Source organism: Drosophila gunungcola, chromosome 3R, assembly GCF_025200985.1.
Source record: "Drosophila gunungcola strain Sukarami chromosome 3R, Dgunungcola_SK_2, whole genome shotgun sequence".
Lineage (NCBI taxonomy): Eukaryota > Metazoa > Arthropoda > Insecta > Diptera > Drosophilidae > Drosophila > Drosophila gunungcola.
In genome coordinates, this window is record NC_069139.1 from 17296637 (window position 1) to 17317213 (window position 20577).

General features: G+C 37.8%; 1 protein-coding gene across 1 annotated transcript in view; it reads right to left on the minus strand.

Moving 5' to 3' along the window:
* The window catches only part of LOC128252209 (mucin-17), a 47778-nt gene extending 27255 nt beyond the window's left edge, over window positions 1-20523 (minus strand). Inside the window, 2 exon segments of the mRNA XM_052979753.1 lie at window positions 18687-19467; window positions 20151-20523. Of these exon segments, the coding sequence (XP_052835713.1) occupies window positions 18687-18717 (31 nt within the window). The 5' untranslated portion in view covers window positions 18718-19467; window positions 20151-20523.
* Between the last annotated feature and the right edge of the window lie 54 nt (window positions 20524-20577).

Sequence of the window (20577 nt, forward strand, 5' to 3'; positions counted from 1 at the left end):
TTTTAAAAATTGAAAATTTCAGTGATTCATATCAAGAGACAAACAATATATTATTATTTTTCTCTGTGCAGCAATATCGTTTAACGTATTCACCGCAATTAAGATTCCACTTGCATCTTTGGTTTGTTTTTAATGCTGATTTATTTATGCTCAGTTACGGGTATTTTAGCCACACAGGGCCCTTGAAAGCATCATTATTCACGGAGACTGATGAAGTGGCTGGCGGGAGGACGAGAGGTTCGACTAGAAGCTGGATGGATCAGACAGGTAAGAGAGGTTGGGTGAGGCGAAGGAACTGGGACCAGGAATTGGATCCTCATACCCTCCAGTGGGTTCGCGTTTCATCTTCGAGCACCTGCCGTGCAATAACCTGACACTTCAGACCGAAACTGAAACACATTTTCCGTTTCACACTCTCAGCTTTGCCTTTACCTTCCTGTGGTGTGATTATCTCCCTCGTATTCCCTCGTATTCCCTCGTATTCCCCCGCTTTTCAACACAAATACTCCTGTTTTGATTATGCTGATTGCAACAAATGTTATGGCCATTTTCGTTTTGGTGGCTTGCCGTCTGCTTCTGCTGCGCCATCGTCGTTTGGCTGAAACATTTGTTTGCACTTGACATTAGCAAAGTCATAACACAAATTTCCTGCCATGCTCACCAACAAAAACAAGAACCATAATAATAATGGTAAAAAGAATATATTGAAGCGGCTTTAACAAATTGCTGTCCCAGCACTTGACGACAGTGTTGTCATTTAAGCTATCTTCTATTCCATGTTGACTAACTTAAAAAGAATTTATGCTTAAAAGAATTTTTTTTTTGTAGTTTCAAATTGGTTTCTTTAAAAACAAGATATAAGTAAATTGGAAATATAGTTTTAAAGCCAAATCATTGAATGTTGACCTTTTTTCCACTTCTGTGTTATTATAATTCCCAATATATTACAGTCATAAGAGCTAGCGAATTAATGGCAAATCTAGCCATTTTATGGCTTAATAATTCCGACAACTCCACTTGCCATAGTCCAAAACACTTCAGACAGGTTTTCCGAGGGGAAAAGGGGGTGTTCAGGGACGCGTTCAGGGGGCAGACAGACATCCACAACAAAACGGTTAAAATTGTCATTTACAAAAGCCAACGCGTGCACAGGTAAAGTCGGCGAGTAAAACAGAAAAAAAAAAAAAAAAACAGGGCCCACAATAAATAAAACAACCTACCTACGGCTACCAAAACGCTCGTCGCACGTGAAAGTCAACGAACTGGAACACCCCTGCCAAAGCACAGAGCACCGAGTAACCCCCTTTGGAACTCATCCCCCCGCAACACCTGACCGCTGACTGCTGACGCTCACTGTCTGCCAACTCTTGGCAGTCACCGCAATACAACGAGCAAAAAAAAGGTCTAAATTGCATGAACAACAGGTCCGGTCCAGCAGCAAACGGTATTAACCATGACCATTGATCCCTTCTTTTCAGAACCCGCTCCACACATTGCCGTTAGTTTGTTATTGTCGCACAATTTACCCAGATAGCCTAAGAGAATCCCAAATTGTATCCCGGAATGGCCAGTCAATACGGGTATAATCAACTCGAGATACTTTTGTTGCCAAGATATCAAGTGTCCGCCTAGGGGAGCGTGTAATTCGGCCAATTGAATTCGTGTTTCCCAGCTTTTTTATGACTTTCCAACAAACAACTGTATAAATATATTTTGGGGTGCATAAAAAAAGGTTGAAGGGATACAATCTGCGATCTGGGAATTCAATTGCAGATGTCAGGAGAACATTTGAAAAAATTATATTTATTTTGGGGGTTCAGGACGTTTAGCTTACCATTTAGATATAAAATTTACCTACGTAGATAAAGCCTTAATCGCCTAATAAATAAATACCCAAAACATTTGTTTTTTTTTATTGCCATATTTTAAAATATTTTAATCGATTGTTGTTTACTGATAAGCACTCAAAAATCCATATCTGTATTGCTTTTGCGAATAATGTTTTTTATATAATTGATTTTTAATACTTTGAGGGCAGTTTTCGGTAGCCCATAATGGTACTTATCGATTCCTGCTTTATGTTAAGAAATAAATTACACAGCTCAGTGGAACGACTTCAGGGGCATTCCAAATCACCATTTTGAATCCAGGCAGCCCATAACCCCTTTCCCATTTTAACCCCCCCGATTATGTTCGCTCCACTACAGAAACAGAAAAGGAATTTAACGGACAATTTTATTTTGATTTCGTTACTTTATTCTTTTGGCCAGATTGGCCCGGCCCGGCGACGTGTACGTTTTATGGCCAATACGTGTTTCGCCCGACAATGAACAATGATTTTTTGTTCGCCCGTCTTTTTTGTTGGTCTGTGTTTCAGTTACGCCTCCTGCCATTTTTTGCTACTTCTTCGGCCTGGCCACCATCCATTAAATATTAGAGAACGGACAGAAATCGGAAACCTTAGGGGGAGATGGAACGAATCAGACAGCCCTTTCAGCAATCATTCACTCAATTGATGTTTTCGAATATGCATGGTGCGACATCAAAGGCCAAAACCGATGGTCGATCATAAGGTCAAGAGGTGGCGGTTCCGCCTCCAATGGCTGTTGGTTAGAAACCACGCTTAGAGAACATCGAGCCGTGTAATTAGATTGTCACACTGAAGTGGCCGCCGTCCTCAGCCGATGTCATTTCACTTTGGCCAGAGCTATTATGCCCGCTTGGCTGAATCACTCCGTTTTGTACCCTTTCGAAGGGTGTATGTTTTATATTTAATGCTAAGCGCCTTAAGCTATGTTGTTTTTGAAATTTAAGAACAACATTTTCTCAATAAAACAAGCATTTATGAGATAATTGCATTAAATAGTTGAGATGATTGTAGCTAAATAGATTAAGAAGACTATTTGGGTTTGGTTAACAGAATAAACCATTCAGGTTTCAGGTTAACATGAAGAACTTGTATTTGTTCTACAATTAACTTAAAGAGCATTTACTTATTCGGATAAACGTATTCGGTTTTGTTTTTTTTTTTCCCGCCGTCTGCCTGATTTCCCACACAACTCGGCCAGAGAATCATTTTGTTTACGTACCCATTTCATGAACAAACCGCACAGAAAAAAAGGGTTCCATTGGGTCGCGTGCCTCGAGTTATATTTCGTTTCAGTAATTCGAGCCATCGCGTTAGTGTCATACGCCACGGCATTGAGTGTAGGGGATAATCGTTGCCTGGTTATTAATTAAATGTATGCTCGAAATAAATGCAAATAATTTGAATTCTCCTCGCTCGCAAACACAACAGCCGCAGACAGCACAGCAGGTGGACACAACGGATGAGCTGGGAAATGGATGCTGCCAAAGGACCTGGTCCATTCATTTAGTGTGTGCACACACTCGTATTTGTGCGTATCTGCGGTATGACAAGGAGTAATTGCAAAATGCAATATGACAAACGCACAAAGATACTCGGATATATGCATTGGCGTATCTCAAACACACCTGCATAAATAAAACATGGCCTATAGGCCAAAGATGATTCATAAACAGGGGGGAATATCGTTTGGTTTGCTATGTGGTTATCCTTTTCATTTAAACGATACTTTATGCTTAATTTGAATTTGAAAAGTTATTATCTCCCACTCACAAAAGGTTTTTTATAAGAAATAACAGTAAATTTTTTTTTTTTTAATAAAAAGTTTTTTGTTTAGTTTTTAATTAGACATAAATTTAAGTCACAAAATTTTTAGTTCCATAAGTTTGTATATGGGGTAGAGTATCTCTTACGATAAAAAAGATGTAGCTTTTGGAAAATGTATTTTTCAATTTAAACACACTCGAGTTTGTGGGCAAACAAGAAATCAACAAACAGTATAAAGTCCACCCCCTCTTCAAAAAAGATCCTGCCTGAGGACACTGGCCAATGTGCAAAGTCTCAGGAAATCTCGCCTTATCTGTCTGACGGACCAAGGAAAACATTAAATATGAAATGTCGAGACGACAAAGCAAAAAGCCAAAAAGGATATGAAAATAAATTCAAGACGATAAAATCAAAGTGTTGCAGACTGGAAACGAAGCTAAAACACAAACAAATAGCAGAAACAACAAGACAAAAATGAAGAAAACTCAGAGTTGTCAATTATTTTTCCATTGCCAAAGGCAAATGCAATTTGAAATGAAAATGAGGAATGGGATTTCAGAGGATTCATATTTTTAAAGTCTAATAGAAAAGTAATTACCCTGATAACCAGAAATGGTACATTCTTTTCTGGCCACTATAAAAATAAAATAGATTTAGGTGTATTAATTTATAAAGGTATAAAGCTGTACCTTTTTATTTTTATCAGGGATTTTAAAAACAACAAAATAAAAATATTTTTGGTACCACAAAACCTTCATAACAATTTAAATTTACTAATTTAATTTATTTTCATTTAGATATACAACATAATATCTTTTCCAATTTTTAAAAATTATCCATACAAAAAAGCTTAGCTCTTTTCTACAAATCCAAAGAGAGAAATCTCAAAAATCCCAATTTATTAATCTAATTGCAGAAAATGTTCAAAAACCCAATCCTTATACATTAATTTGGCCTTAATTTATCTTTCCTGCCGTCAAAATCATCAATGTTAACTCAGACGGTATAGATTCATAATGCTGCTAAGTGTTTTGTTTATTTATCCTCTTGTGTGTGGGTCAAACTCAAAACTTTTCTCGCACAAATTGCTTCGGCCCAAGCGATTTTGGGGCACAAAAAAGCCAAGAGGCCGCAACGATTCCGAGGCAATTAGGGCGTGGTCGGTGCGCCGCAGTTGAAACTGTGCCAATACTAGCAACAACACTGCCAAAAGGAAAACATAAGGCGCAACGCGAGGGGAGGGCGAATAGTTGCACTCGCAGCTGTTTACAAAATGTGTTTGCTTTAGCATAATATTTAGACATTTTGCGGGCAAGTGTAAGAATTGATGGCAAACAATGCGCGGATGGGCAGAAAAATAAAGTCAACAGAATGCAAAAAATGTTAATTATTTGTTTGGACAAACACACATACACTGGACAAGGTGTGTATCTGAAAATTGTTGGGCCATTGTCCAGAATTTGTGGCCCAACATCAAAATGACAGGGGGAAATCAATTGAAGTGGTTTGAGTAAACAGTTTACCACCCTTGTCGAGTGCCAATTAGTACTGGAATATCTAATCCGATTATCAGCAGGGTTCTCGGAGTGTCTGTCTGCCAGACAGACAGAAAAGTAGATTTTACTGAAAAGAGTTTTGTGAATAGTCCTTTAAAAGCACTTTGGTTCTTTTATATAATACATAAAGCAACGAATGTTTTTTTCAAAACATAACTTATTTTAAAAGCTCTGATTACGAGTTGCAAAGTGCTTAAGCTGTAAACTTTTTTGTATGTAAAAATTGCTTTTATTGTTTTATAGTCTGAAAAAAATAGAGTGTGATTTAACCAAACATAAAATCTATTTTTTTTATGCATTTATAAAAACATTTTCTTATGATAAGAAAATAAAGAATTTCGTAACCATTTTTGCTTAGTTTCCAACACAACAACCTGCATGAGACCCTAATAAATGAGTCGAAAACAAATCAAACAGTCAAAAAATGCTTAGCCAAGCTGCTAAAAATGGTTCACACATTAAACTTGCACAACTAAACAAACTCGAAAAATGTAGGCAGATGATAGCAATTAATTGCAAGCCCCCGTCAATGGGTCAGGTCAAGTGGGTGGCAGAAATCAGAGAAACAGCAGTGAGAAATGCTGACAAGCACGAAAAATGTTGTAGTTGGCCTATTAAAAGTCAGCACAAAAAGAAAAACGCCGAATAGTAAACGAAAATAATAACATTTTACAATTTTATTATTTATAATTTCGCTGAATTTTGTGCGCTTGCCAAAAATACATTTCGATATCGGCCCATTCATGCATGGTGCAATAAAGAGGTGAAAGCAAATAAAAGATAGAGCATATTTGTTTGAGTGAAAATAATTTATATTCAATATTTTGTTGATATTTCCTTGTGCAAACGGATTTTTATTTAAATCTGATTTATTTTTGCTCCATACATTATTGTGTTGCTAACGCCTAATGCGTACATATTTGAGCATTGAGTTTGCGTGCTACTCTCAACTCAACTCTTATAGCAATTCGTACTTATATTGTCTGGGGTTCATTGCCACGACATGCCAAATAATCATTTATTTCGCACCGACTTGTAGCAATCAAAGTGCCAAATTATATTAGCCATTAAAACACGAAGCGAAGAAAAAGGGGAGCGTTTTGACTTTATTACAGACACTCAACAAAATTATGAGGGTACTAAAATTAAGTAGCTGTTTTGATTTGTATTTAAATGGTTATTATTTGAAAACATAAATACTAAACTTTCTTTTGAGATTATAAAATTTTTAAAAGAAACTTAATGCATAGATTTAAATATAAAACAAATTACCGGTTACCGGTTATTAGTAACAATAATATTATATTGTTTAATAACACAGTTTTGATCCACTTTTCCAGTGCATAACTGTTTTTGGTTTCTGAGCCTATATATATGAGGCTAATTATTTTTTTAACCCACAAATGTCAATGCTGAAAACCAACAAAAGCAAAAACATCAAAAACAGCTAGCATTATAACGTTGTAGCCAAAGTAATTTCTCAAAGCCTTCCACCTTAATCTTATTTTTCACCCTCTCTGCTTCTCTTTTCACCCAGAAATGTCGCCTTATTTTGCTACTTCTTTTGGTTATACACTTGCGGTCAAGATAATAGCATTGTTCTATTTAAGGAATTGGATATATTATTTAGTTTAATAATTTTACGATGGTTCAAATTCTTTAAAAATTTGTAACCAATAATTCCAATGATTTTTATAAAAAACATGTATTGTGTATGATTTAATCATAACTAATTATATTATTATATATTATTTAAGGTGTTTAAGAGGATTTTAGTAAAATCAAATAAAATTCGTAGCACTTTTAACCACCATAATTTTGGGAGTGCCAACCTTTAGAGCCATTATTTTGACCACAGCTGTATACACATTCATTTTATGGCCATTTGTGGCTGGCTGTTCGTTTGACTGTCTGTTGGTGGGTCTGTCCGTCCAACCGGGTGGTTCTGCTCCGTTGACCGACAGCATAGTGGCTGAAAGGAGCGGGGAAACCAGGGCGGGGAAAGGGAATGGAAGTTGGTCGGTTCGCCCAGTTGGTTGCGCTTTGATTGCTTTGTGTCGTTCTCTGGGGCCAAATGGCTGAACCGAAATGTGCTGAGTTCAGTTGAGTTGAGTGACTGCCAGACCGCCAAAGTCCCCGAGTTATAGCCCCTCTTCTTCCTAGAGTGTGTGCATTACGTAGGAAATTAGTTTTAATCCACTTCCTCGTCTCCCGTCGTCTTGGCCAAGTTTTTATGATGCCATTTTATGTGGCCGTCGTCCTTTAAAAATTGCTTCATAAATAAATAACAAGACATCAAGGACTTTTGGCCAAGGATACTCGCTTCTTCGTCAATTAGTCTGTCACGTTCAGGTTGTACATCATTTGAAAATCTCTTTCTTGACTTGACGCCATCTCCTTAGCATAATTACTTGGGTTTATGGCCACAAGTATGCCCCTCGTTTTACCCCAATTAAATGTTAAGTAACCCCAAAAGGTCGTTAAACTTGAGGTACAGATAATTTGCCTCAGAAATCATTAGGAACTTGGGCTCCACACTATTGTGGCTGAAAACTTGTTACCAACTTTCATAGGCATATCCAGAAATATTCATCTACCTTTTTACTGGCACGTAATTATGAGAGTTATTTACCTGGAATGACAAAACAAAAAGAAATATGATTAGCACGGGGAAATAAACGCAAATAGCATGGTCTGTTAATTAACATATTACGGTTTTGTTAACTACGATTGTACAAGACAACAGGAAAAATTATCTAGATCATGACACCAACTTTTCCATTATTCTTGGAGATCAAAAGGCCACGGCAAAAGCCAATCTTTATAAAATGTTTGTTTTAGTTTAGGTGTATTTATTTAAAGGTTTTATTTTGTTGCATTATAAATAAATGGTTTAACACAGAAAGAGAAATGACATTGATATAATCTTATCTTAGCTGCAATAGCCATCGCGGGATGATCCACCACTCTATTGATCAATCTTCTGATTTATTTAAGTTTTTCGATTCCCCTATTAGCTGGGGAAATGTTCCCAATAAATAACTTTACCCATCAATACCAAACATTGGTTTACAAAGAGAGCAGGTAGCTAAATGAGGTTCTTTTAGCAGAGTATGAAGTATTCTCAACGGTGAGGCAAATTACCTTTTTAGATGCGCTTCGGCATCGGTCAATTGCCTTCCACAGACTGGAAAAGAGAGGAAGGAAGGGTCTTTGTGTGTGCCTGCGTATTTGTTTGAGCGAACCTGCGAAGGTGGTCCAGTAAACATAACCTCATCGCAGGTTTATCTGTCAATCTCTCGCTGCCTCAGCTCCATCTTACCATCTCGCTCTATCCCGTTTTACCTATGCAAACACAATGAGCGGCCGAATGACAGATACACACACACACACACGTTCATAGAATAAAGAAGAGCAAGAAGAGGAAAATAAGAAGAAGCAAGAACAATGGAAATATATCTCAGGTTGTGTGTGACGACAACTAATGGATGAGCTTTGCTCCCGCTCTGCCTCCCTCTTTTGCGCCTCCTCGCTCTTTTGCTCTCTTTTCAGACCCCACTTCTCCCCCGCGTGCATTTGTTGCTGGCGATTGGCGAAATTCAGTTTGGAATTCTGTTTCCATGCGAAGCGCAATATGCAGAGTGAGCGGAGATACATCAACACATACGTACTCACAGAAACATTCCCATACAGTGGCCTCCCGGAAATGAGCAGATACAGATTGACTTTTTTTATTTATTGGTATATTACCATCGAAAAAAAATGGAAAGAAATCATAAAAAGCTTGTCAAAGCTATGAATAAAAAAATTATATTGATTTGCAATATTGATTGAAAAAAGAGAGTTTGATTAATCAAATTCAACAATTACTTTTAGAGTAGCATTTACCAAATCATTTAATGTGAAATTTTAATAAAAATAAATAAATATAATTTTTAGAAAATATTTAAATAATCGGTTTAAAATGAGTTTTAAACTATAAGTTTCACAATAACTTCCCAATTTAAAGCCTACTTAATGTACCTTACTATGAGAATAAGAAAACGGGCCTAAACATTTAAATTACGCTTTTAAAACTGCAGAATTTAAGAATCTCGTTACAAAAGTTATTCAATAAAACCCAATCGATCTCCATATAAAAGCAATTACTGTTGTTGATTGAAATTCTTTGATTTGTGTTGAGTGGCCAAATAAAGTTAGCACCACCCATGGAGTTGCACTCCAATCACCACTGACTTCATCTTCTCTGTAAGGCCCCATATAGACATCTTGCAATTATAACTTTTCCGCACTGCATCAGCAAGTCTTCTGGCAATCCCAAGCATTCTATGCGTTCGATTCCTACTACCCATCCATCCATCTTCAATTTTGGCAAGTGAAGAGACCAACGAACGAACGAACAAAGGCTAAAACAGAATCAATCTGCAGATGGAGTGCTCAAATGTGTGTGCATGCGTTTGTTAGATACATTCTTACAACAGGTAATAGGTTGGTTACCTGGTTGCCTGGCTCAAATGCTTGAAAATAACCCGGCTCAAAAGAACTCGAAATGAAGGGGCAGCGCGGAGGGAACGGTAAGTAAGTGGCTGGCCAATTTCTGTTGTTGCTGCAGTTTTTGCAGCTGCCTAACAGACGGACAAAGACGATGGATGGATGCTACCTGTACTGCAAAAGCATCAAAACGACATGTGATATCCTTCTAGGCATATACAGTTGTCTTCGAAAGAATAGATCTACAGCGAGAGATCAAGTGTGTTTTAAATGCTAAACAGGAAAGCCTTGAAAGATGCCATTCTTCAGAAGGGTTAATAAATTTCGTTATTATGAGTTTAATATTTTACCACCATTCCTTAAGTTTACGACTTATTCATTTGTCTATTGACCATATGTCGATCAAATAAATCAATTAGTATGTATTGTCCCTCAGTTCTTGACCAAATAATCCCAGAGTCTTGACCACAACTGTTGGGCAGTGTGTGTGGTGGACCTGCCATGTTTGCCCCTCTGTCAATAAGCTCCGTGTTTCGTTTTCAACCCGTCATCTCCGCGCTCCTTGTTCTTCGGTCCTTTGTTTGGTTCATTGTTCCTGATTGAACTGCTTTGGATTAGGAGGAGTTAGCTGTGCGAAATGCGAGATGCCGATATGGCCGGCAGGTATTGTTTAGATTACATGCAACCACCAACAACTGCGAACGACTGCAGCAGCTTTTGTTCGACTTTGGATGTGTATTCCTCCTCCTTCCGACACATATCTTCCAGGTTTGGATTATGTTCCCTCTTTATATCGTTGCAATCATTATCGACCATTTACACGCTTTGGCTGCAGCTGCCAGACCTTTATTATTTAGCTATTTTTGGCCTGGATTATCCGGCTGTAATTAGCAGAACCTTTAAGGGTAATTGATTGATTACTGCCCGATCTTACAGAGTGGAACGAGGGGAATTATGGCTGTCATAGGGATTAAGTAAGCCATAGATCAAGCATCAGACAATCACACTTGAGAATAACAAAAAGACAGCACTCCTTGCACCCAGCGGCCTCAAAAGGATGGCTCGTAAAATCGGTTTCAGGGTTGAGTGCTCTCCCAATCAACACTCCATAAAAGTATATCATAAAACTCAAGTCTTTGCAAGCCTGGGGTGGAGTGGAACATCTCCAATTTCCTCAATGAAAAGTGACACCAAGTTGACAATAATTGGATTATGAAACAAACTGTTGCTGTTTGAAATGAACAATCGAGTGAAGAAAGTGAAAAAAGGAACTGGAACTCGGAAACGTAATCATTCATTCATGCATTTCATCATTTATAACAGCATGAGGACTTTACCCCTTGTTCTATGCAAATGGCCCTGGGAAGAAGTGTGTGGAGGGGGGTGGATGGGTGCATTGGAAAGTGGTTTGAGCTATGGAAGCAATTCACTTTCAAAGTCAGTCCACTCCGTCTGCGAGCCAGGGAGCCAGCAGTCCCCGGTTGCATTTTCATTTCCCAACCCGTAATATGCAAAGTTTTCTTCAACATTGCACACAAAGTTAAGCTCCACTTTTGCTGGCCAACAACATTAAGGTCTTTGTATCTCATTCCCCCCACTTGGAACTGGGTCAACTTCCTTGGTAGTCCCCTTGTTCGTGCCGCTTTCGATTTTGTTGCATTTCTCGGACACTAACCCTTTCAATCCCTAAGCACGCGATCACAATTTGCCGGCATTTAGTAACTCAGACGCCTGCCAAGCGGGTGAAAACTGGCCCCTCAAAGCTGTGACTCCTTGGATACAAGGAATTAAAGAGTAATTACTACAACCTTTTTGCAATTTTTCAAGCTTGAGAATAAAACTCATAATTTAACTCTTACTTCTTTAAAACTAAATATTCAGAGCATATACAAAAAGTATTGCAAAAATAACAATTAAATGCTGTAATATTTAAATTCATCCAATATGTTTGACACTTTTTCCTTGTGCACTCATTTGGTGCTGGCCACCTTTCCCTATTAACCATCTTTCGCTTCAAAAAATTCGCGGCTGAAAAAGTTCATAACTGCCTTTAACGATCCGGACACTTGTGCAAATGTTTACCCGTTGAATTCACAATGAGCATCCGACAGAATAAACCAAACCCGATTCAGAAGCAGAACGATTCGGTGCCAAAAACCCAGCCAAGGGGCACGAAAATAACCAAGCGTGGCGGAAGGCAAAAAGCAAACTCAAATTCGGTTTTATTATAATAACTGGCGGCCGACATAATGCTCAAACATGCATTAAATATGTACTTGAGCATATCTCGGTGGAACGTGCGTGCATACTGTGCATTTCCATATTTAAATGTTGTTGAAATTCGAATTGTGCACTGTTAGTTTTTCCCATTTATTAATAATTTTATTAAAAAACTAATCAAACACCATCAATAAAATCATCAATTTTTGTTACATATTTCTGTTTCAATATATAGTTATACATTATTGTTGGATATAGCTATTTACCGATGTAATGTTTCCAAAATTTGCCATAAATGTTTCTCCGCATCGTTTCTCGCGCAGAAACGCACAAGTGGCAGGCCATGAACATTCAAAGACCATTAACCCATTAACCAGAGGAGTTCCTCGTCCCAACGGATCTACTAATGCGAATCCGAATGCGAATGTCAAGTGGCATCGTACAATGCAGAAATGCAAAATGCACACATGAGCGATCCCCCGTTGAAAGTGGATGACATGCAAAATGCATCCGCTGGAGTGCAGTAAGATGCCCGGGGGCTCTTCCCTTTTACCCTGTTTTTGAATTGGAAAGCTCATCAGGCGGTAAAATTTTGTTAATAATGCAACCATGGGTGAGCATCGGATGTGCATTTTGTATTGTGTGTGGGCCCTGGTGTTTGTGCTTGCCTCGAAGTTTGTCAAGCAGGGTACAAGTCAAGCCAATAACAACACATCACCACTTCGAATTGAAACAGGGGAAAGGCTGTAACTCCAACTGTTATTTTGTGTTCAATAGAGTTTGCGAGGGAAAGGGAAAAGGAGGTTAAAAATCTGCTAATCTCACTTGACAACCAGATTATGTTCGGCGGCATATGCTTGGCTACCTTTGGGGTTGTTCTTTTGAAAGCCATGTTTGCATAAATTTGCAGCGTTCATTTACAATAATCCTATTTTACACATTATTGGAGAGTGCTTTTCTAATACTGATAAACGGGAATACTTTTTTTGTAAAGCAAAGCTATAAAAATCAATTGATTTTTAATAAATCAAATTATTTTGGTTATATAATTTGAAATCTGATATTTAAAATAAAGTAATATATAACAAATACAAAATTCCTTTATATATTAGTCAGATCCAGATGGATAGAATTTAAATCTACATTTATATATGGTGCAACAAAAACAGGAATTTTTTATTTCAGAGGGGAAAAAACAATAGCTATTTATCTGTTGGAATTAAATCACAACCGGCATAGCTTGCCTAAATTAAGAACTTTCAAAGATTTTCTTCCATAGACTCTCGAAAATACAATTATTTCCTGCAATTACCCATTAATAACAAATAATACACAATTCCCTTAGCTTTCTGTCTCATTCTCAATCTATCACTATCCTTTTCTCACTCTTTTTCTCTAATGTAGAGAACTTGTGCGGTTGATTGCAACGTTGCCAGACTTCACAGGCAAACGTCGAAAATTAATTATGGCTCCCCACACATACACACACACACTCACACAAAAACAAGAGCGGAGCGATACAAAAACAACAACATTGAGCGGAAGGGGGGATGAGAATAAACAACATCCAACATATGCAGAGTGCAGACAGGACGACGACGATGAGGATAAGAATGAGGATGGGGCGGAAGTGGAAATGGAAGTGGCATCGGCAGAGAAGGATGTGTGGAGCAGCAGAAGTTCAAAAGTTGGGAGTTTGCGCGGCAGCCGCAAAAAAACCTGTACACAAATTATCTATAATAAAAATGCAAAACTTTCCACACGCATATATACATATACAAAACATCCATATGCATGAAAATACATTGAAAAAAGGGTTGAAGAAGCGACATGTCGAAAATCAAAAACTCTCGACTCTCCAGAGAGCCAAAAAACACAGCAAGCAGCCATAACAAGCGGAGAAACAAACGGGATAACTGACAGATGAAACGAAAGCGGAGAGGAAAGGTCCCTTCTGCTAGTTTGTGTGCATGTGTGTGTGTGTGTTTTGGTCCTGCGAACGAAGGTGAGCAACGAGTATTGCTCTGGTTTTGGTCTGGAATTGGGATTTAGTTTGGGTTTGGGACGTGGAAAACTTCATTGCCGGCTCCATTCCGTATCCATTGTTCGTGCCCTGCTGCAGATCAAACCGGAATAACCCCTAATGAAAACAGCACAACACTGGTTCACAACAATTGTTACCGAATCGATTAAAGGGGTGTGAGATCCTAACGCACATTCAGTACACAGTACCGGTTTGGAAAATGCGACAAAATGTCTTTTAAAAATTATTTTGATTCACTTCTATTGTAAGAGCAAATAAAACTTTTTGTTTTTTGACTAAAAAAAGGTTTTTGCAAAACCAACACCATTTTTTTGTATTTGTTTGTTTTAATATTTTTTATGAAGCCCTTGCGAATAAGACATGTTTTTTTGACTTTAGTCATGAATAGTTTTTGCCGACTATAAATTTCAAAGTGTATCTAAACACCCAACCACAGCTGTACGGTGCATGTCTAACTGGCGGATAGCAGCCGCATATCCGTCGCCACCATATTAGACATTCGGGAGGCAAAAATAATTTATGCCCATCCTGCGTCTGACCCCCTTTTGGCACCCGTAATGACCCCCAGCCACAGTTCACAGTTGGGAACCGGCAGTAGAAATTCCGGGCTGGGATGATACATGGACAGAATCGGAAATTGGTCGATTAGTCTGGGGGGAAATATATCGAATGTGCCACAACTATAAACGACATAAAGACTGCGACATCCTGAAAATTTATAAATGTATTGCCTACTATTATGTGCTGTTTATTTTTTAAGAAGATTTAATTATTTATATTTTATAAAAAAATTGGAAATTGTTTGCGATACTTATAAAAATGTTTATTTTTGAATATTGTTGTTTTTAAGTACAAGAAATTAAAAGAGCTTGTGGCTTGGTTGCTTCAATCGACTTCTTCTATAAATATTTTCTATTAAAAATAAACTTTTTTGCATAGCCTACTGTTTAGCGTTTTTTGTGGATTTTTCATTTTTCACTTGGGAAATTGACTTCGCACGAGGCTTCATCTTCTGCCTGGCTCGCTCGCATGCCCATTGTTGTTATTGGCGCTAATTCCGACGTGCTCCCAAAAACAATTTCCTGAGAGCGCATTCGCGATTGTCGTCGTCGTCGTTTTCCACATCGTCTTTTGGCCACTTCGACTCGCCCCGATTTTTTAATAGATAGATACACATCGCAGCCAGCGGCGCGCGATTAACCCCCAAAAAGATGTGTCAACTTTTAACTCAACCGCCAAATGACCAACCCTAAGGATTTGTCTCATTTTAGCTATAATTCGATTATTTTGCTTTTAAGTCTTCACAAATTTAAAGACCATATTTTTCTTTTAAAATCTTTTGATGAAAAATTTAAAATGAATGGGAATTATTTCTTATTAAATAAATAAGCAAATTTTAAGTTTTGGTGCCTACATTTTACTTTCATTTACTTTTACAAGTTTATGATTTCGCAGCGTTTTTTTTTATATTTTATTTGCAGTTCTAAAAACTTGTATATTTGTTAAACACAGAATACATTAAAAGTCTCTGAAAAGGTTGTTAATTTAAAACAAAATAATAAACACAACAATTTTAATATATATAAACAACAAAAAACAAATTCGGCCGACAACCAGTTTTATTAGCCCGGCGAAGAAAGAGTCAGCCTTCAAAAAAGAGGGAAAACCGCAAGGATTCGTGTAATTTTCTGTACAAGTCTCGACGCTAGATGAGAAAACTTTCCCAGCTTTCCCAGAAATCAAAGCAATTTCATTAAGGAAAAGCGGAAAAAACGAAAATGCGAGTGGGAGGGAAGCTAATAGCCCGATGCGTTGCTTTGGTAACTTTTGCCAACTTTTTGCCGCTCCGAGATGAGGTCGCGGCTCTTTTGTGTGCCAAGATTAATGATGTGACTCGACGACGAGGATGACGATGCTTGGCATAGCGACAAGGAGGTTTTAGAGACCCTTCTATATGCTAATAAAATTTGAATTGCCCAACATTGTTCTTGGCCTTGCCTGGCACTCGTAAATCATTGCACAAAAGCGAAAATGCCAAGAGCAATTAGGCACAACAAAGAACAAATGCACTGATAGCAACTCCAGTCCAGAGAGAAATTGCTGGAAAATTATCGTGAGAGAAAAAAAGACCTCGGTAGTGCGTCGCTCCCGAAACTCTCAGTTGATAAGCAAATAAAATTTATAGCAAGTATAAAACTGGGCACGAGGAATAAGTTCTTATTAAGCTCTTTATAACAAGAACATTAGCGCTTTTCAGCAAATACGTACATATATATAGTTAAGTTTGCATATATGTAAGTAAATCTGACGAGTCATCCAAAGAAGGTTGAGTCATCAAAACTAATCAAGATTTTTATTAAATATGTATATATAGAACGTGAAATCAATGTACTACACATTTTCGTGTCAACAATTTTAGTTTACATACTCGTAAACACAAAATCATTTATCCCTAAAATATATACTAGTTTCTTTGTTTCCCTTAATTTTAAAACCATCAAACATCTACTGTATTTGCACTTGAACAGTCAGCAACAAGTTATTGCTTATCAGTTGGTTAATCCGATATAAAACAAGCCAACATAACGAAATGTTTTACAAAAACAAAGTACACAATCTGAGCAGTAACCTTGATAAGGTCTCATTTATTTATTGATTCATAAACTGTCGCCGCAGTACAATTAAACAATGTGAAAATTTAAATAGGCAACGATTCTAGCGGCGCCTAATGGTCCGGAAAATCGATTTCACCTTAAACAGAATTTAATGACTCTTTGTCACGAGTCAACGCGAAGAAGACAGCGCGAAAATTGAAGCAATAAAAACAAATCGAATAAGATTCGCCGCAACGCCTACACCAAATGAATTCCAAGGGTGAACTTATGGTCCGCTTTCTAAATCGAGTTTGAACCGAAATTCCAGAGCGATTTGCCCCAGGCAATAATAATAACAATCAACCAAGCGGTAGATGGAAAACATTTCCAGTGTAAACATTGCCAACACGTCTTTGTATAACTCCGCTATCCCTCGTATCGCATGTAAACAGTGTAAATATCGATAACATTCTCAGTACTGGATAGAAATAAGGTCAGTGTAGATTGGGAAACCCCAGCCAGTCGAGAACTATTGTAAAAATAATCTTAAAGTACTACAAGTTCCTTAACTGCGAACTTTTTTAGGAAAGTCCTTGTGTATTTCGCAGAAATATTTTGATTTTTCCTATAATATTTATAGCCTGAACATTTTTTTTTTTTTTTAAATTAGGAAAACTTATTCTTATAACAAGATAAAATAAAGCAAGAGGCTTGTTACATTTATTTAAGTGGAAACGGAAGCTATTTGCGAATATCATAGATCATAATCAAGTTGGTTTAACCTGTCTTAAACCGGTTAATAGCTGCAGTGGGAAATCACGCGAAATTTTACACACCAATTAGGGATTCTACGCTTTATTTATTTGGGTGTTATTTTTGTGGCAGTACCCTACAATTGTTGTAAATGTAATTGCAATAGAATATATGGACGGTTTGTCGGTAGCCACGCTTATTCATTCAATTTGCTGGCACGTTTTGTACGGGTGCATTATACACGACAACCCTGACCTACAAAAGCGGCAAATAATAAAAAAGCGACTGCAGCCCCTTGTTTTTGTTGCTGTTGTCTTTGCTTTGCATCGAAAATTGTTTGTGCTGTTTGGCTGGCGCTTGAGCAGAGTTTACATTGAATGTTATAAATAAATTAAAGGAACACACTAGCACGCGTGGGAGTGTGTGTGTGTGTGTGTGTGTGTGTGTGTGTGTGTGTGTGTGTGTGTGTGTACGCGCGAGGGGCCGGACAGTCTGAGTTTCCAAGCGATGCACGACTAGCATTCAACGCTAATTGCAGTTGATAAGTGGACAGCATTCCTCAACGCAAAACAGCAAAGCCTAAGTCCATTATTATTTACCCAGCCCCAGCATGGCAGTGAAAAATCTAGCAAACCTACTTCTCGTTGTCTAAAAAAAAATTTACTTTTTTGACTTGAACCTAGCATCTTATTGATCTCAAAGATTTTGTATTTAAAAAAAATACTTCTAGAATTGAAGCGGAAATCAATAAAATAAAGTACAAAGTTTTAAAAATTATCAACTTTATTTTTATTCATTTAGCTTTTACCGTGGAATTATTTCGTCCATAATGTTTATGGCCCTGGCGAAAACAAAACAAACTTAAATTGGTGAATTTTTGGTTTTTATGGTTTTTTTTTGCTTTCTTACCAATCGCACACACACATTAAAAGAAGAAGGTTATATGAGCCACATTTACATTTGCTTAAGACAGTGACAGATACTTTCTCTTTTCCCCGCTCGAGTGATGAAATTTGTGTTAAAAATAGAATTGCGAGCGAGTGAAGAGCGAGCACAGAAAATAGTTGTCTTGTCCTCCATTCATATTTGTGATTTAGATTTTTTTAAACTATTAATTTTAAAATGCAGGTTTTTGTCACTGAACAATAACCGATTTGTCGGATTGTTGGAGATGTTTACAAAGTTCAAGTGTTTGGGAGCAGCTGCGCAGCCAGCGTTTCAAGAGAGCGCGTTTATTTTTAGCCCGAAAAAACGAAGAGCAGCGAGAGCAAAACAGCGAGAAGAGAACATGCGCAAAGTGCATTTTAAAAATCAAAATCGGATGCTGCACGCTCTCGCCCTCAAAACTCAGCGTGATTACGAGTGAGGTTTTTTCCCTTTTAATTTTTTCTCACCTGGTCGATCCAATGACTGTCTGCGACTCATTGGCAAAAGATTTGTGCTGCTTGTGTTGTGTGGTTTTTTGGGGGGTTTTAGAGACAAACGTCGGCTAATGCAATATTATGCCAAATTTGATTGCTTCATTGGTTATTTGTTGTTGTTGCTGGTTCCGTTTTTGCTGTTGCTATTGCTTATTTCCTTTTGCCGCGCTGCTTCTTACTCAATTCTATACATTCAACACACACACACGCGGACATTTTTTGAATTTCATTTCACACGCGACTGTTGACTTTCTTTTTGCCCCTCTCTTTCTTTCTTTCTTTTTCTCACTCTCTGAGAACACGACAGATGTTGTTGTTGGGGGCTTTCGATTTGAGGTGTTGTGGCTGCTTCTATTGCAATTTGTGACGTGCTGTGGTGATTTGTTTGTTGCTGGCTTGTTGTTTTAAAAACGCTTTTTTAACAACACACACATAGGGAATCACTCACACTCGCACTCGGAAGCAGCCAGCGCACACAAACACACACGCACACATTCACGCTCGCGCGTCACGTCAATGAACGCAGCAGCACGTAGTTGTTGTTTTCGTCACTGAATTTCCCTTTCTACGCACATTTTGCTGGTTAATCGAAGCACTTAATCGGCATCTGCTCATTTGAGCCTTGTTTGTTTACATTGCCGCAAGGGGCTGCATTTTCCTCGATTTTCTACGATTTTATTCGTTTTGCACGGCCGATTCAACGAGCGCCGCCGCCGCAAACAAAGAGAAATGGTGAATGTAGTGTGACCGCAGCCTGAATTATCAAAGATACCATTAGTATTGCGGAACAATTCCACAAAGGAAAAAAGGTGAAAACTAGGGTTGCCACTTGTCTGCAAAAACGTATTTTCTCTGGTTGTTAATAAACATTGTGAATGAAATAGAAAAACGATATTCTACCGACACAAAATATATTTTATGTGTATTTTGTTGGGTGTTCGTAAGCCCTAAGATCGCTCTTGTAATGTAATATAATACACTTTACTTATAATCAAAAATGATTAAATTCGATTTAAGGAACTTTTCAAAATCTTAAATTTTGTTTGTGTTATTATTGTTTACTTGTTGCTTGTATTGGCCATTTAGGTCTGTGAGAACTTAAAATAAAATTGAGATTTCTAAGAGATTAGCACAAATTAGCAAAAATAATATATACGGTTAATGCTTTTAATCACTAAAGCTTGCAATACTGGGGATATTTTGAAATGCGGAACTAGAAGAATCGAAATAGTCTGACAACCCTGGAGAACATAAAACATACGCTCGCGCAGACATTCGGTCGGGGACGTATGCTAGAGCGAGATGGCTAGCGGCGATGGTTGCGTACACTACTTCCGTCTCACTCGCGCATGAAGAGGTAGAGAAGAAAAAAACCAAAACGAAATGGGCAAACTTGGGAATTTCACAAAACAATTGACAAGAATATTTGGCAGTTACACTTTAAACGGATCCACTTGGCTGTCGACGATCGCGGAGCTGGGCAACTTTCCCTAATTGTTTGCGAGTTACAGCATTTCCGCAGATTTCCCGCACTTTTGCTGCATTCCGAAGATTGGGATTGTTTTTTGTTTTTATCGACTGCCACAGTCGATAGGTCGTTAGTGCAATTCGATTTTTAGGCTCTTTCAACACGCGCATTGCCCAACACTTGCCGATATTAGCAAACGAAACAAACTTTTATTCAAATAAGACAAACACAAAATAAATAATGCAAACACATCAATAAACACTGTTACGGTTACGACTTTGCAGCTTTTGGAAGTAATAGACAATACAGAAGATATCAACGTATCGTGCTCACTGCACACAGTAAAATAAAATAAATCGGCAATCGGAGTTTAAAACAAAAATATTTTTTAAATAA